Here is a 24,490-nt window from a genome sequence, read left to right as displayed (position 1 = left end):
AACGCAAAAGGATGTGGGGAAAGGCGAGAAGACGCGCTTTTTTCCACTTCTGCTGATCCAAAGAAGCAACACCATGAGGAAACAGAAAATTTCATCAAAAATGAACTTATCCTATATGTGGGCAATTCACCTGACCTCAATGGTGACAGAAAAACGAAGAAAAAAGAAATGAGAGCGGAATCTCAATTCAGTCACTCAAAAAACATACATTCAACACAGCAAAGCTGCCATTATTTGCGGAATGTATCCACTTTGATAAGTTGCTCTTCGTTTTCAGTTTCGTGCATTATATAGTGAGTAGAAATAGAATTAATTAGAAGAAAGAAGAAAAACCCACCAACAACAAGATAGCGCTTTCTGTCATGCCCGACAGGATTAGTGAAACACATATTTTAAATCTTTCCTGTTTCCTCTGCGCCAGTGCTGCTCAATTTAAATCACTGTAACCTTAAAAGGTAGAAAGAAGAAATAGGTTTCATTTAAGTCTGTCCACCGTTTCAGCTTTCTATTGCATTCGATAATGACAAACATGTCGGAGCCTTTTTCCATTATTAGTGCAGGCGAGGAACACCCTGTCCGTTGAGCATCGTGCCAGGTGGGTAGCTAATAGCACTCTTTCCCTCCGGCTTCATGGCTGGGAACAGCAGTACCTCCTTGATGTTGGCCTGGCTCGTCATGAACATTGTCAGACGGTCAATACCGAGTCCCCATCCTCCCGTGGGCGGAAGAGCGTGCTCCAGCGCACGAATGAAGCCCTCATCAATCTCCATGGACTCGTCGTCGCCTTTGTCACGGTTGGCCATCTGTTTCACGAACTCTGCGCGCTGCACGATAGGATTGTTCAGCTCCGTGTACGCGTTGACAAGCTCCTTCTTGTTAACGAAGAGCTCGAAACGCTCCGTCAGGCGGACATCATCGCGGTGCCACTTAGCGAGAGGCGACATGACGCGGGGGTGATCGCAGATAAAGCACGGATCGTGGCACTCCGGTTCGAGGAACTCGGCAACGAGCGCATCGAGCAGTCGCGGCGCAGTGTACGGTGGAGGGCATTCTGCCTTGTGCTTCTTGCACAAGTCCATCAAGAACTGAACGCCAGCGTCGCAGTCAAAATCGACGTTGGCGAGCGAAACCTTCAAACGCTTCTCTAGCTCCGGAATAATACGCAGGCGCTTGAACGGCTTGTTGAAGTTGAACGTAACCTCCGGAAGCGGATTGCCCTCAGAGTCCTTCGGCGCGTACTTCACAATCGGCGAGCCATGGAGCTCCATCGCGATGCCATAGAGGAGGTCCTCAGTCGCGCTCATCCAGTCGTTGTAATCCATGTAGGCCCAGTACGCCTCACAGGTGGTGAATTCAGGGTTGTGCGTCAGATCGATGCCCTCGTTACGGAACTGCTTGCCGATTTCGTAGACGCGGTCCATACCACCAACGATCAGTTCCTTCAAGTACAGCTCCGGCGCAATACGCAGGAACATCGTTTGGTTGAGGTCGTTGTGGTGAGTAACGAACGGACGAGCAGTAGCGCCGCCGGCGATCTGGTTGAGCGTCGGCGTCTCCACTTCGACAAAGTCACGCTCGTCGAAAAACTTGCGGATGTACTTGATGATCTTGGAGCGCGCGAGGAAGGTGTTAATGTTGTCGCGATTGACGATGAAATCGAGGTAGCGCTGTCGAAAGCGCTGCTCGAAGGACGAGAGGCCGAAGTAGTCGTCGGGAAGCATGTGGAAGCAAGTAGAGAGCAGTGTGATCTCACTTGCGTTCAGGGAGAACTCCTTGCTTTTGGAGAGAGAAGGCTTGCCGACGACACCGATAATGTCACCGCGCTTGAGCTTCGAGTGAATGTCGGCAAACTTCGCAGGATCCTTATAGTCAGTGACAGCGGAAATGACCTGGACCGTTTCTTGGTCGCCCTGCAGCGTGATGAAGTGCAGCTTCGAGCCCGAGCTACGCTTGTTGATGATGCGGCCGGCGATCGTTACAACCTCGGCGATGCACTCTCCAGGCTCCTTCAGCAGAGGCTCATACTTCGCACGGAACTCCGGAAGCTTGTACTGGCGGTTGAACTTGTGCGGGTACGCGGCACCAAGCAGACCCATCTCTGTCACCATCGCGAGACGAGACTCAAAGTAGGTCGGTTCAGCTACCTTTTCCTTCTTCGCCTTCTTTGAGTCCTGAGGGAGCTGGCTGCGGAGTTCTGCCATCCTCTTCACCAAATTCTTGTATGCATCGCTGTCAGCGCCTTGCGTCTTTTTGGTTTCCGCGATCTGCGAAGCCATAGCCTCGATTTCCTTGCGGAGATCTTCAGTGGAGGACATGGGTACCGGTGAGGTTTATTATTTTCTTTAAAACTAACGTTGAATACTAGAGTGTGGTGCAAATACAATTGCTTGTGAAACCGTTTTTTTTTTTTAAGTAGGAAGTTAAAAGACACTGGAGACAAGGCAAGAAAGTTCTCATGGAATAAAACCCAAATCGTTTCCTTTTCTCATGGTTTGAGGGGCTTATGGCAACATTAAAGCACGACTTCAACAACAACGAAATGAAAAGAGATACTAGATATAAACCCGAACTTTTACTCTAAAAAAAGCAGCGGATATTCAAATTTACTGAAACTATGTTCGTAATACAGTATGCGTTTCACGTTTAGGAGTGAGTGCATAAATGTCTTTTAAAAGCAAGAATCTTCGAAAGGCGAAATGCTTTTGCGGACTGCCTATAAAGCGAGTTTTCGCTAGGCACATATTTTGATGATATATTTCTGAGGAAATAGTCTTTTGTTGCCAAGTTCGTATATCGATAGACCCCAAGATTTAAGGTAGGTCAGAAAGGTGTGCTATCGCTCTCGAGAGAAAAAAAGACGATAAAAAGCAGGAGCGTGGAAGAACCGTTTTTACTCCAGCGTAACTTAGTCCTTCTGTTAAATACTCGTCACCTCTCCGACGAAAGAGAGCAGCACAAGGCAACCATGAAAAATGAGCACAACATAAAAGAGCCAGAACTGTCGGTTTATTTTCTCTCGTCAAGAAGAATGCTCATCTTCTTTTCATTTGGTACAGTGTCGACCAGTAGTTTTCCGTTGTAGGATAAACCTGCAAAAACCCAGGGACTAGTGCTGCTCCAGCAAAGGGCTACCACACTGTCACCATAGTCTGCCAGGTGGCGGAGGCATTTGGCTTCGCCGTCTTGCTCCATATCCCAAAGCTTGAGAGTTTCATCAGAACTGCACGACAGCACCAACTCATCGTGGAAAGGGTTAAACAAGCACCCGTGAATTGTATGTTCGTGTGCCTTCAGAGCACGGATGGTAGCAACTGAGCACGAGGTGTTATAACGGATATCGTGCACATAGACATAGCCGTCTGTGCCAGCAGACATGAATTGACCAGGTTTGGCGCGGTCGAAATCCAGAGCAGTTGTGTAGCCAAAACCGTGACAATTTTTAATGTTCGAAAACGACGACGACTTCTTCGTTCGGAAGTCAACCAGCTGCAAGCCGTCTTTGTCGCACGAGAGAAGGCACAGCGTAGGGTCATAAGGAGCCAAGGCAGCGCAGCGTATGTGTCCGTTTTTTGCTGTAAAGTTAACGACCTCGTTTCCTAGCTTCGATGAGTCGAGAGAGATTGTACTAATCACGCTTTGCTGGACTGCTTTGAACTCATTTTGTAGTCCATCAAGGTCCCACAAGACACGGTTGTAAGTTTTTTTCAATGCCAGAACACATTTGGGTTCATTCACCAGGTCCTCAGAAAGACGGAGAATTTCCAACTTTTGGACCCCTGAAACCGCCAGGAGACCTTCGGACGCCAGCGACGGAGAGCACCATAAACCTGAAATGGGCTCATTATGCGACCACACCGTGGCGCACTCGAGCGATTTAGTGTCGTCTTGATACTCGAGAAGGTGTATTTTGTTTTCAGTAGATGCGCTTGCAGTACCAATGAGAAAGCGGTGGCATTCCTGTGAATTTAGGGAAGAATGGTACAGTGGACATAACGACCTGGCTTGCAAGTCCAGCCCGTATGCGGACGCAGAGCTCATCATTGAGACAAATGTAGGTGCCTTTTTTTAAGTAAGCACAGGGAGTGAGAGAGAGAGAAAGAGAAAGAGCTTTGGTCAGCCGTTACAATTCAAAACAAGAAGCTCATAAAGTGAGTAAAATTGTGAAGGAAAAGAGAAACCGAGGTCGAAAACGAAACGGAAACGGTTGTTGAGAGCAAAGCTCAATCTGGATGCAAATGCAGGAGAAGAAAAAAGAAAGGCAGCTGCTTTGAAGGACGGCAGTGTAACGAACATAAAGCTGAACTTCTGCCGAGGGCTCGTTCTTTCTTCGTTGGCTGCGCCGCAAAGCCTTGAAGCCTTTTCACCCGCCGTTTCGAAGGAGACAACATTCGTTCCAAACGGCAAGAAAATCTTTTCTCTTTGACAACAGATCGAAGCAAGACATTTGTGTCGAAGTTGTAGGATTAGAGGATTTCGTTTTCTTTGTTTCTGGTTCCGTAATGACATGGGAAGCACTCCTGAAACGAGCTTTCAGTAAAGAAAGCATTGAACGTTGGACCTGTTAAACTAACGGAGTACCAAAGTACGTAGGTTCTGGCCGGTAGCAAGAGGGCAAAAGAAGTCTAAAAAAAGAACGGCGGTGTTGAAATTTGCAGAACGGAAATGCACGTTTCAGGAAAGGGGGGGGGGGAGAGAAAGAAAGACAAAGCGGTCACAGAAGAAAGGAACGTGACACCAAAATGGAACGGTTTTCTGTGCACCTTTCGTTGTACCCCATGTACTTTGTGAAAGTTCCTTGTCTCAATGAGAGAAGGACAAGTGGTGAGAAATGGATGAAGCGGCTATTGCAACTAGAATCACCGGTTTCGGTGGCACTTCGCAAAGTTACCTATTTGCAAAAACACCAGAGTGTTGTTGCTTTTGATATCTGTAAGTTTCCGATCTTCATGGAGGAGAAAAACAGAAACCAATCTCTCTCGTCCGTCTGTTTCTCGGAGATACTTTCAACTTGACGAGCTTTGCATTTGAAGCCGTTGATTATTAGTATTATTTGTTGCATGTTGTGCGAATTGCCATGTATTGGAAGCAACGGAAACGAAATTGAATTTAGTATACGTTTGCGAACGGCAACGCTGAGTTGCGCCACAATAATAAGTTGCGTTCTCTGTTTTTGTGTGTCTTCTTTTTCCTCGCTCCCTAGCGATAAATTGGGCAGGTGTCCGTGCTGTCCCAGCTTCCAAACGTGAAGGTTGTGCTTTGATCACCAGGCTATTCAAATCAAGATGCGTTTTGCTTCGTAAGTTGTGCCTCGTCCTCTTTCCCAGTTGAAATTCTTAACCTGAACTTCCTTCTTCTCTCTTTTGTGTTACCCCTCTAATAAATAAAGTGGAAACTGCGTGTACTACGAGTCCTGGCGCAAACTTAACAGCTGCAACGTTTGATAGTTTCAAAATGCTCGAAAAGGCGGAGCTGCCGCTTCATAAATCTCTGTTCTCGACGCTGGACGATGGGAACGCTTTGGACGACATTCCTTTTCTTTTTTCCCTGGATGTCGAGTCCATCGTTGAATCAACCGCAGCGACGCATTTTGCGCAGCTGCGGATCCCACTATTGGCCACTGTCTCATCACTAGAGGTGAACAGCGTAATGTTTAAAACTGCCTCAGGAGCAGCGTCACGCAAAATTTACTTAATGCTGCAACGCTTAGACTTCAACGATGAGCCCGAAGGACCACCGGTTCCAATCACCATCACAGACGCAACCCAATGCGCAGTGGCAGCTCGATTCAAACTGAAGACAAACGATCACGTTCGTCTGATCCTTGTCCAAAGAGGAACCGGCGCTGGAGTACGTGAGATTGTTTTTAATGGGTTTCTTTTGCAAAGCCCAGAGAGCTTCGTAATGTCGGTTGCACCACCAGCTGCTTTGACGTCGTGGACTCCTGGTTCGTTTAAATTAATGGAAGGTGAACGACCTGTCCAGACGAGAAAGCGATCGCATTCTTCCGAAAAGCAGCACCCGAAGGATGACGAAGGTGAGGACGAAGTCCCGACGCTTATCTATGCACCTGTAATTGGAGGGGATGACGAGAGCTAAAGTGCGAAGCGATCAAATCTGCAAATGGTTTAACATGTATCCGACAACGTAACCTTTGTAACACTTTTTTGCGTATTTTGGATGCAAACCAGTTAAAAAAGATAAGAACGCCAAATGAGCTGCTGTTTGCGATGCGGTAATGGCTCTAGAAAAGAAAAATTTATACTACCACTGACGTTTCGATAGCGTCACTGTTTTTTTTTTTTTGTAAAGGCATCCTTATGCTCATTCTTAAAAGAGAAAAGAAGGGAGAAACATAGGAAAATGTTTCGCGAATAACTGGTCCTTATTTCCTCTTTTCGATTACGTCGGCAGCTAGTCTTGATTTAGTTGCATTGGAGAAGAACAATTCTGCCCTCTTCATGTCTCCTATTACCTATGTGTTTACATGCTTTCTCTTTGTCGTCAACCAGCAGATCTAAGGAAATCATAAGCTAAACAAGGCAACCTCGTGGGTTGCTTCACACAATTTCACAGCAAGATGCCGCACAAACGGGCGAGAATTACTGTGGAACTCTCCACGTGCACATTGAGTACGTTGCCCACGGATACACTATCTGTTGAAAGCGAAAACGACGTCTTATACCGACTTTTGGAACTGTTACCGGAGCACTACACGAGCAATTCTTCTGCGGAACAGCGTATTCCTGAGGCCTTAATTGTTCAAATTTTAGTCAAGGCTCGCGCCCTCATTGCCAGCGAACCCATTTTTGTCGAAATTGACTCCCCCGTATACGTGTGCGGCGACTTGCATGGGCAGTATTACGACCTGATCAATATATTCAAACGCTGTCCACCTCTCGGAGGAAAAGTCTTCGGTTCCGATAGCAAAAGGCAGCGCACTGACCAGGAAATTTCACCAAACGAAAAAATGTACAACTTCTTGTTTTTGGGCGACTACGTTGATCGCGGGGCGCGCTCAGTTGAGGTTGTTGTGACACTCTTAGCACTCAAAATCATTTCTCCTGAACACTTGTGGATGCTCCGGGGAAACCATGAGGACGAGCAGATTATGTTACTGTACGGCTTTTACGACGAGTGCAAGCGACGCTACGGTGTCAAGCTCTTCAAAATGTTCACGGACCTTTTTCGGATACTTCCCGTCGCAGCACTTGTTAACGGATCTATCTTTTGCATGCACGGCGGCCTCTCCGCTGAATTGCGCTTTGTAAAGGACATTCCCGACACGCGACCGTGTAACGTCCCTCATTCAGGCATCATTTGTGATTTGTTATGGGCGGATCCTGAGGCAGACCTTCCTAATGGTGTCGACTGGGCACCAAGCTCGCGGCGCATTTCCGCTGTTTTCTCTGAGAGAGCGCTGGAGCAATTTTTGCTAGAGAATGACATTGATTTAGTGTGTCGTGCTCACCAAGTGGTAGAGGAAGGTTTTCAGTTTTTCCCTGACCACAAGAAACGCCATCTGCTCACGGTTTTTTCTGCCACAAACTACTGCAACGAGTTTGGCAATCGTGGTGGTGTTTTGTGTGTAGATGAAAATGGTATCTGTAGCATCATCACGCTGGAGCCACCAGATTTCGTGCAGCAGCGCGACATACTGCTCTTTCGAGATCCTGTTCCTAACCCACTGCACCATGATTAATAATTGAATAGAAATTCGATAGACCAGAGTGCATGAGGTGCGCACCAATCATAGAATAAAATGTTTAAAACTGCTTGCGTGTATTAGCGCTAACTTGGATATGGCAAGCGAGATAACGTTGAGAGTGTGTCAACGCGCGGTTGCTACTAATTATAATCTCTTAAAATGTTTTGCTGGCAATAGGGCGTGTTTTGCGCATTCAGATCCTTCATTACCTTTGTAATTGGTCATGACTTTTTTCTTTGTTCGATCGCTCTGATCGTGAGGCGAAAAAAGTTTCGTTTTGTGCGTCAATTGGATGATAAATAATAACGAAAGAAAACAGCAACAACAGTAAGCCCTCTTGTATTCCTTGTTTCCTCCTCTCTCTCTCCCCTTTTTTTTTCCCCGTCGCTCGCCTTACGTTGAGCCGTTTATTTGAAAGAAAATAATTGGCTTCTTCTTTTTCTTTTTTTCGAAGGTCAATGCACAGGCAGAGCCTGGATTGAATCACTTCAATTCTTATGGTTGTGGGATAAGTAAAACAGGTGCAGGTGGAGTAGAGTCACTAGTCACACAATAAAAAAATATATATCTTCCGCTGTCAATGACTTCAAGTCTTCAGCTGGTGATGGAAGCTAGCAGTAAGCTTCTCACAACCGCAAAAGTGTCCAACCCACGGGGCTGCTCATTCAATGTGGATAGACATCTTCAAAAACCTGTGCTTATCCTTAAAGGGGCAATCACCGAGACAAGCGTTCGCCTTCCACGCGAGGACCGTCCCCTGTCGTCTTTACAGCTGCACGACTCCTTGCTGGTTGCACAAATATGCTTAGATGTTTTGAGCCACTTTGCACTCGAGATTGTAGTATCGCATAGCAGCCCTCGTAGGACAAAATTGGTAATAGGAACACATCTAAAAACGGCAAAGTGCGACGATATCGCAGACGAATTCACCACGGCATATCTCCCCCTCATCATTCCGCGCAGCAAGTGGGTGCAGGTGGTTTTCCACGTAGCCGGAATCGTGCATTCTGTTTTCTCCCTTCCGTCCTGCAAGTGTATTGACGCGATCACGGTTGCGGGAACGGGAAAAGTGTGTTGTATGTATACAAGCAGTGATGAGCAGGTGTGCATTGACGTGACACCGGAAAACATGGCCCTGTTTGCCGTACCGGCATATGCACCGCCGATCTGGAAGTCAGCCGGCCCGCTTGCTGAGAGTCCGACTTCCCTTCCGGCTCTCGAAGCGGCAAACAGTGCACCGGCAGCAGACTCATTCGTTATTGCGCAGTCTTCTACGCGCTCCGCGCCTCTCTCGCCATCGCCGTCGCCTGCACGCGGAAGACCTTCCGGGCATCCATCTCGTCTTCAACCTTTAGCTTCATCTCCACTCCCTGATTCTGCGCCACCACTCAACACAGTTTCGGTGAGAAGAGAGTCTGACCGATCAAGTCTGAAGTGCGATTACATTCGCCTTGTAGAAGACGATGTCGGCTCTGCTGCCGAGGAAGGCTATTCGGGCCGTGCATTTTCTGGTGAGATGTGTCCTCAATCCGGAGGCCATGAGAGTGGCAATAGACGATTGCTAGGCAATGGCGCGCGGAGCGCAGCGGATAGCTTAGGTGGCGGGCTGAGTGGTTGGGAGCAACCCGTTGATGATCGGAAGCCAGAGGTTGCTGCCACATCACCAGGGCGACTTGGGAAAGCTGAGCCGCCAAGGCGGCCTCAGCGAAAATCGATAAGCGCGCCGCCAAGCAGCGCGCCGGCCGACAAAGAGCGCATGCAACGGATTATCGCTTCTCGCAAGCGACAGGTATCTCCGCGACAGAACAACACAGGAGCCAGCGGGCCTCGCGCGCGTAGTACGGGGTCCCGGCGGCAGCAGCGACTTCGGCGGCGAATGCGAGTGCTGCGAGCCAACGAGCAGAAAGCGAATCGAGCCGCTGCGGCAAAGACCTTGGCGGCCTCTGATATCCCACTTTTTCATCAAGTTGAGTTGCCAGAGGAACTGCTGGCGTCAACGCCGCCGTCCTTCTCTGAAACTCCCCTGTGCGGCTTCGGATTCGGCTACCTCGGTGTTCTCAAGGCTAACGGGGAGTACGAAGAAGATGAAGACGCCAATCTCAACTTACAGGGTGCCCTTACGCTGAACTCCGACGACGAGTAACCCATAAGAGAAGCGAAACAACAACGTTTGAGCGCTCCGACGCACAACAGGTTGGCAATTTGGATATCGGGTTTTTCCTCCTTTTTTGTTTGATGCAGATTTGTGTCGATGTTTATTATTTACGGCGAGTTTCATCGAACCTTCACAGCAACCTGTCTCTGCGTGAATGCTATCGGTTCATCTTGAGACACATTGCTTTTCCGACTCTCCAAGGGCACCAAAGGTGCATTATCAAAAGAAGAGCATGCTGCACTTCGTCCATTTCTCCCTACATTGCTGTTTTGCATCGGGTTGTAGAACGAAATTGTCTGCGTGATCGTAAGGACACTATTATTTTTGTTACTTTTAACAGCTTGAAGGGCGACGTTTCCGTTCGGAGTTGAGATAGCAAGTACCGGCAGTCAAGAAACAACGGTCCGCTAAGCACAGCGAATGCGTGGTGCGCATCCCGCGGCAGCTGTAAAGGAGAAGTACGCAAGTCTTTCTTTCCATGCACAATTCCTCATTTCAAATGTCCCTTGATGCCCTCTCCATCTTCAAAACTGCTCTCTGCTTTTTAAAATACACGTGCGTAGGTGTTTTCGCTGTTTTACGACTGAAGAAGAAAAAACAAAAATGGCCGTCCCTAGCCGCAAGAATGCCTCCCGCGCTCAGCGCAAGGGCATCAAGAAGCACCGTCCCGAGATTGTCGTGATCGACCTGAAAGATCACGTGCTCGGTCGCGCCGCCGCCGTGGTCGCCAAGCAACTGCTGCTGGGCCGCAAGATCACCGTGGTGCGGTGTGAGCAGCTCAACATTGCCGGTACGGAGATCCGCAACAAGATCAAGTACCTGCAGTACCTGCGCAAGCGCAAGCTGACGAACCCCACCAAGGGTCCCTTCCACCACCGCGCCCCTTCTGACGTCTTCGTGCGTACCGTGCGCAGCATGCTGCCCCGCTACACGAAGCGCGGCATGAAGGCCCTCAACTCGCTGGTGGCGTACGAGGGCGTGCCGGCCAACGTGGTCCGCACCGGCGGCCGCGTCATCATCCCGCGTGCGCAGCGCCATGCGTGCTACCGCGCTGAGCGTCCCTACACCGTCCTCGGCAACATGTGCAAGCATGTCGGCTGGAAGTACAGCGATGTCGTCGCCAAGCTGGAGAAGGCGCGCGTGGAGAAGTCCACGCGCTACCACAACAAGCAGGCGAAGCTGCGCGACGCGTGGAAGGATGCTCGCAAGGCGGCTCTCACGAAGATGCCGAAGCACAACGTGGAGGTCCTGAAGAAGTTCGGCTACGCGTGAAGTGGGCGTTGTAACACCTTTTCCCCAATGATGGTTTCTTTCATTTCACTGATTTTGTAAAGGATCACAATACATGATAAAAGAAAAAGAGGAGAGGAAAACACTACGGAAATACCGCAGCTGCGCTCATTCCCTTTCTCTGTCAATGTTAATCAGACGCCTCAAAGAGGAGCGGAGCACACCCCCAGCCTAGGGTGTGTGTGTGTGTGTCATCCAGTCTTCTCAGCATTTCATGCGACGCGCGTGTGTCTTCTCCTGAGTCTTTTCTTTCCTAAATGCTGGAAATCCGCTGTTCTTCCCCGCCAGCTTCACAAATCTGAAAGATGATCTTCACCCATTTTAAGAACTTCCGCTCCTCGAGTGCCTGTTCTCTGTCTCTCGTCTTCTCATCTCTTCGTTCAACGCCCTTCAACGATTCGTGGCCTTCACTCCCAGCAGTCACCAGGCGTTCCCCAAGTAGTCCACAAACGAAGAAAGCAACAAAGGAAACACACCTTCTCTCATTAGGAGGCGCGGCCACCGCAACGTTACGTAAACTCGCTTCCTTCCTGTTCTGTTCATGCCCTCCCCACCGCCCTCTGCCGCTGTCTCGTCAGACGAGGCTGCGCGGACTCCGGCCCGCGAGGAAGGAAAGCACGAAGAGGAGTCTGTGTCTGCCCCCGCCCTCGCTGCAGACTCCCGCGTTGCTGCACCGTCTTCTCTCTCTTCTTCTTCCTCCTCCTCCTCCTCCTCCTCCTCTACCAACGAGGCGGCGGCGACGGACGCAGCACCGCCGCCGCCGCCGTCGCAGCGGGCGCTGACGTACGAGGAGTTCCGCCAGTTTTACGTGGCCTCGCGGAGGTCCGACTTGGCACAGCAGAGCCGCAGCGGCGATCCCGTTTACCACCCGCACGAACTCGAGCAGCTGCACGGCGAGGCGGAGCGAGAGCGTCGTCGCCGACTCGCCGCGGAGCTCTGCGAGGATTTGACGGCGCTGGCGCAGGAGCGTCACGGCGGGCTGCGCAGACGCCTTCACGACGTGGGTGATGTGAACGGCCATGCGGCAGCAACAGCAGCAGCAGACGGCAGCCCAGTAGGCGTGGGCCGGACCCCTTCCCCACCAACGCAGCCGGATGTGATGGGTCGTATCGGTGCCGCCGTGGGTACGGCGGCAAGCTGGGCCCTGCAGCAGATAAGCGAGAACATCATCCGCTTGCTTCAATTCTCGCTGCTGGGGTATCTGGTGTACTCACAGTCGGATGGAGATGGGCGCATCCTGCTCGTTCTCCTCGGCATCTTCGCCGTCTTTTCGGTTTTGCGTGCCGTTGTGCACAACTTTAGGATTGGCCACGAGACAGGCACGGTGTCTGCCCCATCCTTTCTGGGACGCCTTTTCAAGCCAGAAGGGCAGACGGACCCCGTATCGACACCGCGCAAAGTTGGCTACATGGCTGCCAAATGTGTGGAGTCGTTTATTCTGAGTGTGTTCCCGACCTACTCGATCGAGCGTCTTGAGACGGAGCTGCAGGTGGACGGCATTGTTCATTAGTTCTGCGAAACTGCGAGCTTTGTCGCCGTTTTTGTTTGTGCTTTTGTGGAAAAAAAACCTGGTTGATGTTTCCACCTATCGTGAGCACTTTGTCGGCTGCGCTGATTTCCTTCACGAGCCCGCCGCATTCAGCGAGTGAGCCGCGGTCCACATCCGTGTTGTCTCTCCTTTGCTTTGCCGCACGTTGCTGTTCGTGCTCGACATGGATATATATGTATATATTTGGCGTGTCAAGTGAGTCTTGTGGTTCTCTGTTTTATTCATATCCTGTGTGCTGCCGTGTTGCTGACTTCTTTCCATTGATCACCACAACGTCCGGGCTTTCGTCGCGGCTGGTGTTTCTTCTCTTCCGTGTTGCTGTACCGAAAGAGCAACGAACTCGTATCGAACGGTGTGGCCTGCCGCTGCGTGTACCGTGGGTCGAGAGGGGAGGGTTCGGCCAATGACGACACAGCGATGGACACGACACGCGTATCTCTTCTTTTTTTCTCCACCTGCGGAACGAACGGACAAGTCTACTTTTCCTTTGCTCCCCCTTGCTGTCGCACCGCACCGCATCGCGGCAATCAAGCGAACAAGCCAGGTAGCTGGCTTCACGCGACTCCACCTTTTCCGAAAAGCTCACCCTTCACCTCGTTCTACGACTTCTCTTCCTCTTCTCTTTTCCTCCCTTCCCGCGAAAGATTTGCGCCGCAATCGTGTCATCATTATTTCCACCATTACCCTGTTTTTTTTTCTGTTTTTCTCCCTCCGTGCCTTGTCTTTTTTCTACGCACCTTGCGTTACCGCGCTGTGTCTCTCTGAGGTCTGTAGCGACGCCGCCCCTCACGATTTGTGGTTGCCGCCTTCTCCCGTTGCTTGCAGCTTGCCAGGACGACTCCGCACAGCGACACTGTTGTCGTGGACGCGTCTCGAATCTCCAGTGCTCCTGGATAAATACAAAAAGAAGAGGAAAAGTGAAGCCAAGCAAACAGAAAATATACTTTCTACACCTTCTATACCCCCTCTTTAAACCCCCGTCTAAATATAACGCCATGGCAAGCCTTCTTGTGACGGAGGGAGGCGAGGTGAATACGATGGCCATCGTCGTCGGCGTTGTGGTCGGCCTCATCGCCACCTTGCTGCTGCGGCTGCAGCTCCGCAGCCGTGAGCGACTGACGGAGAAGCCGCGCGCCAACCTCTTCGTCCCACGCGCATACACGGTGGAGGAACTCGCCGAGTACGACGGCAAGACGAAACCGGAGGCCTTTGTCGGCGTCAAAGGCGTCATCTACAACGCGTCGCTGGACTGGTACGGTCCGGAGGGGCCCTACAACGCTTTTGCGGGCTGCGACAGCTCGCGTCAGCTGGGCAAGGTGGTGGTCAGCCGCGATGAAATCAACGCCGACTGGACAACGCTGGCGCCGAGCCATCTGCAGACGCTGCACGAGTGGGAGGAGCGGCTGCGCAGCAAGTACCCGGCGGTGGGCTGGATTACGGACCCGAACGGCGACTTTGTGAAGCGTGCCGCCTCGATGCAGCCGTAATCGTTTATGGCCGCATTGGCTGCGTTCTTTCTTTGTTTGCCTTTATTGTCTCTTCTCTATCAACTCTTCTCTTTGCGGAGGGGAAGTGAGCTATTACGTTGCGGGCCTCAACACTTTAAACCGCAGCAGTAACGCCATCAACGCCAGCAGAAAAGGATGGAAATAAAAGAAGTGCCTTGGCGCCGTTGGGAGTCTTTCCCTTCTACTTTCTCGCGCTCGCTCGCTCCCCGTCTTGCTGTCGCGGGGACGATCCAGCCCACCAAGGGGACTTGGGGTTGCGGGAACAGCCGCACCTCACTTCGGTGCCGGGATTGTGAAAACCAAGGCTCTCACTGGGTCACAAGTGGGCAGGGCCGCTTCCACGCAATCTCACGCAGCACGTGGAATAACTGCACGCGCCGTTCGCGATCCTTTTCCATCGCTAAGCGCGCCATTTTAGTGTAGTAAGTGCTTTCACCAGTGCGTGGCTCCTTCTCTGCTTGAGAATCGCCTTCCTTCCTTTCTTCTTTCCGCGCTCATGTCTGTTGGTGTTTTGTCATACGTGCTCGGTTCTTCAAGAAAAGCCTGCGGATAACTCTGTGGTGCTGCGTGGGTTTTCTCTTCCTTCTTCTTTCTTAACTTGCCAAATGAACTCAGCGCTTTTCTTTGCGCTCCACATTCTTTCGTCCTTTTACTTTGTTGATATCTGAAAGGCATGAACAGCGGCGGTGTTCAAGTCGCGGCTGCTCGCAGCGCCTTGGTTTCACCCGTCCTCTCCTCCTCTACCGATGTCACTACGCCACACACCGTCGTAGCCGACTTACCCGCGACGTACTACCGTGGCGGCGTCCCCGCTGAAAAGTCCTCGGTGACGTTGACCTCCCTCTCTCCCCTGACCCCACCAAACCGCCACACCACACGCAGCGACGACGATCTGCAGCTGTCGACTGCCTTTTCCCTCCCTGCCGGTCTGCTGTCGCCTTCGCAGCGGTATTTGTTGGACGTGATTCAGCAGCAGCAGGAGCGCATTGCGGCGCTACAGTCGTCGCTGTTGCACGCGACGCAGCTGATGCGGCGCACATCGCACCCCTTCTCCTTCGACGCCGCCTCCGAAAGTGCGTGTGACAGTCCGCCCCTTCCAGAGGGCGCAGCACCCTTTCTGCCGTTGTCATCGCCTTTCGTGTCACTCATCAAGGGAGGGATTTCCGCGGACGTGTCGCTGACGGAGGCGTCCGCGGCGACCCGCAGAAGCTTTTCCTTTGACGGCGAAGTCGACGGTGACCTCATCCCTGCAAGCAGCAGCACTGCACTAATGAGCACTGATGTGGTGGACACACTTCCTGGGCCTACTGCAGTTCCCCATGACCTGCGCCTCAATGCCGGTGGTGCCACGGTGGGCGTCCAGGGAACACCACCTGAACGCTCTGCGGTAGCTTCGGCGGTGGACGTTGCTGCAGAGGCGGCGAACAGCGGCGGCGACGGAGGCGTGGATGCGTGCCACGAGCAGTCAGTGCAAAGGGCAACTCCTTTGAGGAGCTCGCCGACGAACACGACGACTTCACCCGCCAACTCCGTGCCGCGCACCGACGGCCTCCTTGACGCAGCTGCAACGCGTGACGACGATGTCAGTTTCTGCGGCGAGGGTGTGTATGTGAGCGTGCATGCAATGATCGACGACGAGACAGTCGAGGGTAGCGATGACAGCTCAGACGATCGCCTCCGTAACCCCACACCGAAATCCACGTGTGCTGAGAGCACCAACGATGAGCTTGCACGCCTCGCACGCACGGTGCAGACGCTGTCCGACGCACACCGGCGCCTGCGTGTGCGCTGCGCGCGTGAAGCGTGCGACAGACGCGACGTCGACGACCGCCTTTGTGCGATGATCGGCTGCGTGCGGTCCGCCCTCGACGACGCCGACCGCCCCACCGCGCCGCCGACGCCGCTGTTTAATGTAAACGTGCTCAAGTACATGCTGCGGCAGTGCGCACGCATCCTCGCATCCGCCAGCGCTGACGAGGCGGCGCCGCCGACCTCCTCCGCACCTCCTCTTTCTTCACCACAGGGCCACCACACACAGAGCTCCTCCGCTACCCGAGATGCTGAACGAACGGCGGAGTCGCTGGGTATCGTCCTGCACCGACGACGTGACCGACTGTACGTGTGAGGTCTTCTTTCCTATACAACTTCATTCTGCTGCTTTCCGAGTCTCCTGCACTTCTGTCGGTAGTTGACAAATCTTGTCGCGTTCTGCGGGCGTACTACTAGGATTCGATTCACCCCTGCATGCTTGATGTCTTCTTTCTCTTTTTTCTCTGCTACATTTGTTGTGCCTTCTGTATACACTATACTGTAGTTTATTATTATTGCTACAGTTTATAAACGATGAGATGGCGCGCCGTGTACATCTCTGTTTCCTCCACCTATCGGAGCTCCGAATGTAGCACGCGCTTTTCTCTCTCTCTTCCTCCATTTCCTTTTTTTTTTTTCAGGAAATCACTTCGAACTGCGATGCTGAAATGGTTTGCTGTTCAGCCGCTGTTTCTTCTTTTTTTAAAATATATATATGAATTATGTTCTCGCCGAGCGCGTTGCAAATCGACGTCGCGCTTTCCTCACTTTACTCCCTTGTTTGTGATGTCCGTCTTTTCCCCCTCCTTCCTATCCCCCGGTGATCGCTTGCATGATTATCCATTAATAAATGTAGTAAGGAAAGAGTCAATCGAAGTGTGTACCGGTAGCGAAGCTGGCTTTTTTTTCGCTGCGAGTCGCTTGTAGGGGCATCTCCAAGAATGTCTTGGCTGCTTTGCCGCTGCGTTTCCTCGCAGCGCTTCCTCAAACGTGGAAGCGAGTGGACTAAGTCAGCCCGAATGCAGCTGTTATCCTTTGCTAAGGTGCTGGTGACCGTCTTGTTCTAAATCTTGAAGGCTCGCGGCGTAGACGACTAAGATGTGTGAAGGAGTCACAACAAACTTTTCCTGCTCTTCTCGTTGCCTTTGCGCTGCCTCTTCTTATTATTTCTTCACAACGCTCGCACCAACGTTCACCCGCACATCGGCGTTTACGGTGCTTTCGCTTTCATCGCCATTACACCTTTAAAACGTACGCCAAACTCCGATGCTTTACGCAGGGATTTAACGACGTGAATATATACGCAGTCGAAGGGCTTCAGACCTCTCCTGTTGTCTGTTTCCTTTCTTGTTCTACTCTCGGTTTTCATCCTTATTTCGTCTCCTTCTCTCACCACCGCGGTCTAACATCTCTACTAAAATATTATATACCTTTACTTGTTTCTCTTCGTTTCTTCTTTTCGGAATTGAGGTGTGCACGTGTGCGGGCTTCGACTACATCCTTTTTTTTTTAACCCAGAATAAGGACGACGTGAGGCCATTCAAATCCTTTTCATTGGCGTGCAGTACTGTGCCTCACCTGCCCTTATCAGCTCAGCTCACGCATACCTCTCTCGGGTGTGTATTTGCATGGGAAGCGGACCCGTGACAGCACACGCTGGAGTAAGAGAAAAAAAAATACAGCTAAGAAGTTGAGCAGTGGCTCAAGAGGGAGGGGGAGAGAGGGAGAGAGCACGTACACAACGAGCAACTACTTGCTGCATTAGAAACAAATATATATTTGTATTTTTAAGCTTTCTTTTTTCTGTATTTGCTAGTGAGTGAAAATACGTTGAGCGCACTCACTTGTTTTCGTTTTTTTTCTTCTTCTTCTCTTAATTCGTGGGTAATACAACGCGTCCCCAGCGGCTGCGCAACCTGTCGCGTTTTGGTTGTATTCAACTCTCTTCTCTTTTTTTCCTCATTCACACGCCAGAGCAGAAGAAGGAGGCAGGTGCGTGATATATATATATATATATATATATAGTTTGTCGTCGCCGGCCGTGTGTCGTACGTTTTTGTGAGGTTATACACACTCCTTTGACCCGAACAGTGAAAGGCTAATAAATAAAGGAAAAACGAGTGTTTGCACCACCTCTCCTTTCTCCCTTCTCTCGTGCGAAACCGCAGCGATCACGGTGTTTTTTTTCTTTGTGGCTCTTTTGCCCTTTTCTCTTGTCTTTCCTTTCGTCCATCGCACCCAACCGCGCCCGTGCCCGTTCGTAACGGGCAGTTGCATCGAAGTAAAGAAGGCGCGGATTTTGTTACTCTTCTTTCCATCTCATCGCTTTAGCCACTGCGTGTTTTTTTTCTTCTTCTCTTGCTTCTCGAATACGTCTACACCGTGCGACAGGCTTGTACGCTACGGAAAAGGCTCTTGGCTGCCGGGCCGCTGTACGACTCTTTTTCTTCTTCCTCCATTTCCCTCGCTGCTGCGTTGGCAGTTCGCAACTCGGTACACTCGCAGCGGCTGTGAAAGACACGCACGCACTCCGCTCGCTCGCTCTGTCTTGCTTTCCTTTTCTTGTGTTTCGTTTCGTTTTCCCTCCATTCATTGTCTATCATTTTCCTTTGTGCGTTGACACAGGCTCTTGTGTTGCTCTCGGCACCGTCGTCACCTACCCCGCCGCTGCTGCGCTGTGCTGCGACGCCATTTCCGCCCTTTATTATTATCATTCTCTGTACACACCGCGCCTGCGTTTTTCTTTGGGGAACGCTTGTGTTTCCTCTGTCGACCCTGCAGCTGTGCTGGGAGCACCGGATCGTGGGGCTTTGCTTTCCTCCTCCTTTCTTGTGACCCCCCCCCCCCCGTCCGCGGCACTGCGCAGAGGAAAAATGTCCGACGTTGCGAGAGTGGCATCGGGGCATTCAGCCAAGCCCGCCGTCTTTGGGCACCAGAAGACGGGCGTCGACGCAAACGCGCCGTACGAGAATGAGGGGGAGGCGGAGAGCACGCACGCCGCTCCCCCTCCACGCGCTCTGCCCTCGTCATCCGCATCCGCTGAGCGGCGCCTGCCAGAGACGACGCCGGCGAAGCTTCTTCACGAGCCGACCGCGGCAGGAGAGCCGGTCATGGTCGCACGTGACCACCGCGTGTACGAAGCGGGTTTAGCGCCCTCGCTGCGCGTGTCTGGCAGCAGTGGAGGACAGAGCAGTGCTGCTGCCTCAGCGGCCACCGCTATCCCTTCCTCTTCCTCTTCTCCCTCCTCCGCGGCTGCGATGCGTTCCCGCCCCTCCCCCCTGTCCAGCGCGCGTGCGCCGGCAGGGGGACCGACAGGAGGCAGCGCCGGGGGCCCTGGCCGCTACGTCGACCCCTCTGCTGGGAGCGGCCTCGCCATCCCCCCTTCCATCAACGCCGCCACACGCCCGGACTCGGCGCGGTCAGCAACTTCCAAGACGGCTGCGTCGTCGTCCAGCGCCAGCGTTAACGCGCTGCCGACCAGCGAGACCACACCTCCCGCGACGATGTCGCCACTAGTGACGAGTGGAGCTCCACCGCCGACTGCCGCAACTACGACGACCGCGACATCCAACAGCAATTTCAATACGTTGAGCAGCAGCAGCGGCGTGTACGCTGCCGCCACGACGGTCCCTTCTTTGTCGAAGACCCTACCCTCCGCGTTTTCGCCGCCTAGCAACGGCGCTGCTGCAGCCACGAGGGATTCGACGCAGGTGACTTCGTCATCTACTACTACCGCTACTACTGCTAATATTGCTAATACTACTACTACTACTACTACTACTACTTCTGCTGCTGCTGCTGTGGTTGCCGGGCAGCCGGCTGGCCATACGTGGCTAAACTTCAGCAACGGCGCCATGCCGCCGCCCCTGCAGTCCGCCGCCGCTTCCTCCTCCACTGCCGCTTCGACTTCTGTTTCGGGTGCGGGCCCGTCGCTCCCGCCGATGCCCCCGCCGCCCCCGCCGCATCTTTCCACTACCGCCAAAGCAGGAAGCAGTAACAACCACCACCACAACGGTGGCGCCTCCAGCGGGGCGGAGGCGGAGACGGACGAGACGGTGGCCGCGGCCTCCTACGCACGTCCGGCCGTTGCCCTCAGCGCCGATTTGCTAGAGCTGTACAAGCTAGTCAACGCGCAGTACTGCGCCCAGCGACGACTGGAGTCGCCCGGTCCCAAGTACAACAACGGCTACGATGACAAGGACGGCCATTACGTGTTCCTCCCTGGCGAGGTCATCTTCCAGCGGTACATCGCGCAGGAGGTGCTGGGCAAGGGCAGCTTTGGCACGGTGATTAGAGGCTTTGACCAGAAGCGGTCGGAGGCGGTGGCGATGAAGATCACGCGACGTGGCTCGAGCTTCCGCAGCCAAGCAAAGCTGGAGTTGGACATCCTGCTGCGCGTCAACGAGAATCAGGCGTTGAACCACCTCGTGGTGCGCCTGCTGAAGGTGTTTGAGTGGCAGGGGCACCTCGTGCTGGTGTTTGAGCTGCTGAGCTTTAATTTGTACCAGCTGATCAAGTGCACGCGCTTTAACGGTGTCAGCCTGGACCTCGTGCGGAAGTTTGCCTACCAGCTCACTCACACATTGCTGCAGCTGGAGTCGCAGAAGCCGCACCCTATTATTCATTGCGACCTGAAGCCGGAGAATATTTTGCTGCGCAACCAAAACCGCAGCGGCATTCGCCTCATCGACTTCGGCTCCGCCTGCTACACCGTCAAGCGCTTCCACCGCTACATTCAAAGCCGCTTCTACCGCAGTCCCGAGGTAATTTTGTTTTTAGAGTACGGCACGGCCATTGACCGGTGGTCGTTGGCGTGTGTGTTGGTGGAGCTGCACACTGGCGTCCCCCTCTTCGACGGCCGCACCGAAGCCGCGCAGCTGTCCAAGTTCGAGTGCACGTTGGGCCCCGTTCCGGCGGAGATGATCGCAGCGTCGCCCAAGGCCAGCCGCTTCTACTTCGGCAGCCTCGCGGCAGGGTTTCAGTTGAAGGAGCCGGTGCCCGAGCGGCGCGGCCTCGAGAGCGTCCTCGGCGTCGCCACCGGTGGCCCCCGCGGCCGCCGCCTCGACACACCGGGCCACGACGAGAAGTCCTACCGCGAGTTCCTCGACTTCGTTGCTCGCTTACTGCGCTACCAGCCGGAGGAGCGGATGAGCTGCCGAGACGCGCTGCAGCACCCTTTCCTAATGCCGCTGTACATGTCGGACTTAATGCAGCAACAGGAGCGCGAGGCCCAGCATCGCCAGCAGCAGAGTACCCTTCCCCAGCAACCCCCACAGCAACCAAGTCACCCACAGCCACAACCACAGCCGTCCCCTTCGCGGTCTGCCGCCAAGAAGAACGGCTCTGACGGGTCGCCTCTAACGGCAGAGGAGTAGTGCGCTGCCGCAGGTGGCGGCGTTGCCTCCCCAGCACGCGTGGCCCGTCCTTAAGTGGATCGTGCGCTTTTCTTATTTCCTTGCTTGCGTGCGGCGTTGTCTGTGGTGATGCGTGGTGACGGCTGTGCAGCGTCTGCAAGGTGTGTGAGCCCAATCCGCCCGTGATGCGGATTCCTTTCTGCTCCCTCCCTCCTGCTTTTGCACCGGTGTGCTCGGTGCTCCATCCGTTCTGCATGTTTTTGGTTTCCGCGTCGTGCCGCTTAACCTTCACGTTACCTTCAAGCAGACTGGAGCTCCACATTTCCCCTCTTGTTCCCGTGACAGCCGTGTCACCGTAGTGCTGATTCAGCAAGTGTGCTTTCTTTTTTCCCTCCCCTATTGCTGCGCGTTGTTGGCTTCCCTGTGTTGGTTGAACTTTTCCTTTATTATTGATTTGATTTGGATCTCGCTTGCGCTCGTGCCATTTCCCCCTCGTTTTATCTCTCGATCATGCGAATCGTTATGTGCCATCGATCCACCTTAGCAACCAACCACCACCACAAGCAAGAACGGGTCCGTCCGAGCAGGCACATGGTGTCACTGGGCGTCAACGCTTCGTTCGGCTGATCGATCCGCTGTCTTGGCGTGCTCTCTCAAGTCAATGGGGTGACGCCACGAAGCCGCTGGGGCACGGGCACGCCCGTAGTACTTCATTAACGTTCCTTTTCCTCCTTGCTCTGACAGGAGCAGGAGCAGCTTTTGGAGATCTTCTTACATCCCCCGCTCGCCTCGGTGTGCCTCGTCGTCTTGCCATTCACTCGAGGCATCTCCGCCTGAAGTGCTCGCGCTCCTCAAGGAGGAAGAAGAGAGGTGCATCGTGGCTGCTCACGACCCCGTCTCTCCCCGTCGTCCATCTCCCTCCGTAGGTATGGTGTTTTCCCTTTCACTGACCCTCCCTCGATATATGTTTTTCCTTTTTTCTTCTTTGTCTGCCGCACTCAGCTCCTCGAACAGAACACCTAGTAGTTTCACTTCTCCTCCATACGTCGGCTTGGTCGTTTGTTGTCTTACTCCTCCTTTCGTATTTTTCTGCTCGCGCGGTTATACACTCACACGCCGTTCCTTTCACTCACCTGGGAGTCGCACATACGCACCCCATCCTTTGCATCCAACAGCCACTGCTGCGGCGCTAGAGCCCGATTGTTTTTCGCATTTTTGTTTTCTTCTTTCCATACCGAGTTCACCTGACTGCCTTTTCAATTACTTGCTACTTCCAACCCCATCCTACTCGCAAAACAACGCCAAACGCTGCACGATGCCACCAAAAGCCAAGAACGCGAGTAAGCACAATGGCCATGTGAACAACAAGACTAAAGGCAAATCGAAGAAGCAGGTGGAGGAGGATGACTTCGAGAAGTTCCTCTCCACGCTGGCGAAGAGTACCGAACATGTGGGTAAGGAGCGGACGGAGAAGGAGGCGCGTGAGGCGAAGCTCCGTGATGAGCACCGCAAGAAGCACGCCGACCTCACGGATCAGCGCAAGAGTAATGATGTGGAGAAAGCGCTGCTGAACCGGCAGAAGAATATGCAGCTGCAGCGGCTGCTCTCCGAGCTCCTCGCGGCGCAGCGCCCCTTCAACACCACGCCCGTGACGGACTTCCATAGCGAGACAATCACCAGCAATCCGCATTTCGACGTCGCCGTCGGCGAGATGCAGGGCTGGCGTGCGCAGATGGAAGACGCCCACTTAATCAACGTGGCGTTCCCTGGGGGCGATGAACAGGGTAGGGAGGGTCTCTTCGGTGTCTTCGACGGCCACTCCGGTGCCCAGTGCGCGAAGCTGGCGGGCGACTTCTTCACCACGGCGCTCGCGAAGCACGCCAGCGCGGACGGCGACGACCACCACAACATCAACTACGAGGCCGCCTTTCTCGAAGTAGACGAGCAGCTGCGGACGGCGCTGGGCGAGGGCGGCTCCGGCTGCACCGCCGTGTTGGTGTACGTCTCTCCGCAGGAAATCACCTGCGCCTGGGTCGGTGACTCCCGCGCTGTGCTGTGCCGCGACATCGCCTCCTTCGACCTCTCGTACGACCACAAGCCGGACGTGGAGGTGGAGAAGACCCGCGTCGAGGACGCTGGCGGCTTCGTGCGAGACAACCGCGTCAACGGCCAGCTCGCCATGAGCCGTGCCATGGGCGACTTTGTGTATAAGAAGGACGCGACGCGGGACGTAAAGCAGCAGCTCGTAGTGGCAGTGCCGGGCGTCATCACGACGAAGCGCGGCGGCGGGGACTCGTACGTGGTGATCGCCTGTGACGGCATCTTCGATGTGCTGAGCAACGACGAACTTATCAGCTTCATCAATGGCAAGAAGGCGGACGGGATGGAGAACGTGGACATCTGCAAGGCGGTGTGTGACCGGTGCCTCGCCGGTGCGGCGCCGGAGGGTGGGCCGGCGACGGCGGAAGGCACCGATAACATGACCCTCATGATCGTGGACTTCAAGTAGCGGACGGAGAAGATGGTGCGAGAGAGAGAGGGGAGAGAGGAAGGGGAGGGATTCAAATTTAATGGAAATCATGCGGTAACGGTTGTTCTATTTGAGAGGAAACGAAGAAACTGCGGCGGACGTGGCGGCAGCGCACATTTGCTTAAGGCGGGTCATCGCATCGGTTTTTCTTTTCTTTTCTCCATTTCAAAGGAGGAGACAACAAAAGCAAAGCGGCGTGGACGCGCATACGTTACGATTGGGGCGCAAAAGATAACCGCGAAAAGAAAAAGGGGGACCGTACGCGGACGCTGGTCTCGCGTGTGCGGCGTAGGAGGGCAAAGGGTTCTCTCTCGTCCGCTTCCTTCTTTTGTACTTTTTTTTTTATCTCTTTACGCGAGTATAACTGTTCTTTCATTTTTTAACAGGAAGAAATCGCTCATTCGAAGATTAAGTAAGTAGAAGAACGAAAAGCCACTCTGCAAGATTAATTTAAGTGTCTTTTTTTTTGTTTTTAACGAAGCTCAAAATTTACTCACGACGTCTTTCTGTTCTGCTATCCACCGTCTTCGCGGCGCGACGTGGGAGACGCGCGGCCCTGCCGACCTCTCCGTGGTGCGTCCTCCGTTGCT

The 24,490-nt window shown here is 53.2% G+C and overlaps 11 protein-coding genes across 20 annotated transcripts; 9 read left to right on the top strand and 2 right to left on the bottom strand.

Moving 5' to 3' along the window:
• Positions 1-551: 551 nt before the first annotated feature.
• ABB37_10000 (putative lysyl-tRNA synthetase) lies at positions 552-2,388 on the bottom strand (the record flags this gene model as incomplete). 2 transcript variants are annotated; one of them, XM_015809698.1, is made up of 1 exon in its annotated part: positions 552-2,388. In XM_015809698.1, the coding sequence occupies exon 1, from the start codon at positions 2,313-2,315 to the stop codon at positions 552-554; it is 1,764 nt and encodes a 587-aa protein (XP_015651738.1). In that variant the 5' UTR covers positions 2,316-2,388. The 2 variants fall into 2 exon arrangements, with proteins under 2 accessions (XP_015651738.1, XP_015651739.1); XM_015809699.1 differs by having other exon boundaries at positions 552-2,363.
• A 618-nt stretch (positions 2,389-3,006) lies between these two features.
• On the bottom strand, positions 3,007-4,109 carry ABB37_09999 (hypothetical protein; the record flags this gene model as incomplete). Of its 2 annotated transcripts, none has more annotated exons than XM_015809696.1 (1): positions 3,007-4,109. In XM_015809696.1, exon 1 carries the CDS (start codon positions 4,039-4,041, stop codon positions 3,007-3,009), a length of 1,035 nt encoding a protein of 344 aa, XP_015651736.1. In that variant the 5' UTR covers positions 4,042-4,109. The 2 variants fall into 2 exon arrangements, with proteins under 2 accessions (XP_015651736.1, XP_015651737.1); XM_015809697.1 differs by having other exon boundaries at positions 3,007-4,061.
• Positions 4,110-5,385: 1,276 nt separating this feature from the next.
• Positions 5,386-6,096, top strand: ABB37_09998 (hypothetical protein; the record flags this gene model as incomplete). The annotated part of the gene is made up of 1 exon (XM_015809695.1): positions 5,386-6,096. Exon 1 carries the CDS (start codon positions 5,452-5,454, stop codon positions 6,094-6,096), a length of 645 nt encoding a protein of 214 aa, XP_015651735.1. The 5' UTR covers positions 5,386-5,451.
• A 412-nt stretch (positions 6,097-6,508) lies between these two features.
• Positions 6,509-7,699, top strand: ABB37_09997 (putative protein phosphatase 1 catalitic subunit; the record flags this gene model as incomplete). Of its 2 annotated transcripts, none has more annotated exons than XM_015809694.1 (1): positions 6,509-7,699. In XM_015809694.1, the coding sequence occupies exon 1, from the start codon at positions 6,578-6,580 to the stop codon at positions 7,697-7,699; it is 1,122 nt and encodes a 373-aa protein (XP_015651734.1). In that variant the 5' UTR covers positions 6,509-6,577. The 2 variants fall into 2 exon arrangements, with proteins under 2 accessions (XP_015651734.1, XP_015651733.1); XM_015809693.1 differs by having other exon boundaries at positions 6,512-7,699.
• A 408-nt stretch (positions 7,700-8,107) lies between these two features.
• ABB37_09996 (hypothetical protein) lies at positions 8,108-9,848 on the top strand (the record flags this gene model as incomplete). Of its 2 annotated transcripts, none has more annotated exons than XM_015809692.1 (1): positions 8,108-9,848. In XM_015809692.1, exon 1 carries the CDS (start codon positions 8,286-8,288, stop codon positions 9,846-9,848), a length of 1,563 nt encoding a protein of 520 aa, XP_015651732.1. In that variant the 5' UTR covers positions 8,108-8,285. The 2 variants fall into 2 exon arrangements, with proteins under 2 accessions (XP_015651732.1, XP_015651731.1); XM_015809691.1 differs by having other exon boundaries at positions 8,123-9,848.
• A 574-nt stretch (positions 9,849-10,422) lies between these two features.
• On the top strand, positions 10,423-11,132 carry ABB37_09995 (putative 60S ribosomal protein L13a; the record flags this gene model as incomplete). 2 transcript variants are annotated; one of them, XM_015809690.1, is made up of 1 exon in its annotated part: positions 10,423-11,132. In XM_015809690.1, exon 1 carries the CDS (start codon positions 10,464-10,466, stop codon positions 11,130-11,132), a length of 669 nt encoding a protein of 222 aa, XP_015651730.1. In that variant the 5' UTR covers positions 10,423-10,463. The 2 variants fall into 2 exon arrangements, with proteins under 2 accessions (XP_015651730.1, XP_015651729.1); XM_015809689.1 differs by having other exon boundaries at positions 10,449-11,132.
• Positions 11,133-11,475: 343 nt separating this feature from the next.
• On the top strand, positions 11,476-12,660 carry ABB37_09994 (hypothetical protein; the record flags this gene model as incomplete). Of its 4 annotated transcripts, none has more annotated exons than XM_015809688.1 (1): positions 11,476-12,660. In XM_015809688.1, the coding sequence occupies exon 1, from the start codon at positions 11,692-11,694 to the stop codon at positions 12,658-12,660; it is 969 nt and encodes a 322-aa protein (XP_015651728.1). In that variant the 5' UTR covers positions 11,476-11,691. The 4 variants fall into 4 exon arrangements, with proteins under 4 accessions (XP_015651728.1, XP_015651727.1, XP_015651726.1 ...); XM_015809687.1 differs by having other exon boundaries at positions 11,493-12,660; XM_015809686.1 differs by having other exon boundaries at positions 11,567-12,660.
• A 682-nt stretch (positions 12,661-13,342) lies between these two features.
• Positions 13,343-14,186, top strand: ABB37_09993 (putative mitochondrial hypothetical protein; the record flags this gene model as incomplete). The annotated part of the gene is made up of 1 exon (XM_015809684.1): positions 13,343-14,186. The coding sequence occupies exon 1, from the start codon at positions 13,695-13,697 to the stop codon at positions 14,184-14,186; it is 492 nt and encodes a 163-aa protein (XP_015651724.1). The 5' UTR covers positions 13,343-13,694.
• Positions 14,187-14,743: 557 nt separating this feature from the next.
• ABB37_09992 (hypothetical protein) lies at positions 14,744-16,332 on the top strand (the record flags this gene model as incomplete). Its single annotated transcript, XM_015809683.1, has 1 exon — positions 14,744-16,332. The coding sequence occupies exon 1, from the start codon at positions 14,881-14,883 to the stop codon at positions 16,330-16,332; it is 1,452 nt and encodes a 483-aa protein (XP_015651723.1). The 5' UTR covers positions 14,744-14,880.
• Positions 16,333-17,294: 962 nt separating this feature from the next.
• ABB37_09991 (putative Serine/threonine-protein kinase) lies at positions 17,295-21,391 on the top strand (the record flags this gene model as incomplete). Its single annotated transcript, XM_015809682.1, has 1 exon — positions 17,295-21,391. Exon 1 carries the CDS (start codon positions 19,871-19,873, stop codon positions 21,389-21,391), a length of 1,521 nt encoding a protein of 506 aa, XP_015651722.1. The 5' UTR covers positions 17,295-19,870.
• A 980-nt stretch (positions 21,392-22,371) lies between these two features.
• ABB37_09990 (putative protein phosphatase 2C) lies at positions 22,372-23,879 on the top strand (the record flags this gene model as incomplete). 2 transcript variants are annotated; one of them, XM_015809681.1, is made up of 1 exon in its annotated part: positions 22,372-23,879. In XM_015809681.1, the coding sequence occupies exon 1, from the start codon at positions 22,686-22,688 to the stop codon at positions 23,877-23,879; it is 1,194 nt and encodes a 397-aa protein (XP_015651721.1). In that variant the 5' UTR covers positions 22,372-22,685. The 2 variants fall into 2 exon arrangements, with proteins under 2 accessions (XP_015651721.1, XP_015651720.1); XM_015809680.1 differs by having other exon boundaries at positions 22,384-23,879.
• Positions 23,880-24,490: the final 611 nt, after the last annotated feature.

This window comes from Leptomonas pyrrhocoris (assembly GCF_001293395.1).
Source record: "Leptomonas pyrrhocoris isolate H10 chromosome Unknown, whole genome shotgun sequence".
In the NCBI taxonomy this organism is placed as follows: domain Eukaryota; phylum Euglenozoa; class Kinetoplastea; order Trypanosomatida; family Trypanosomatidae; genus Leptomonas; species Leptomonas pyrrhocoris.
This window is presented reverse-complemented; position numbering and strand designations above follow the sequence as displayed.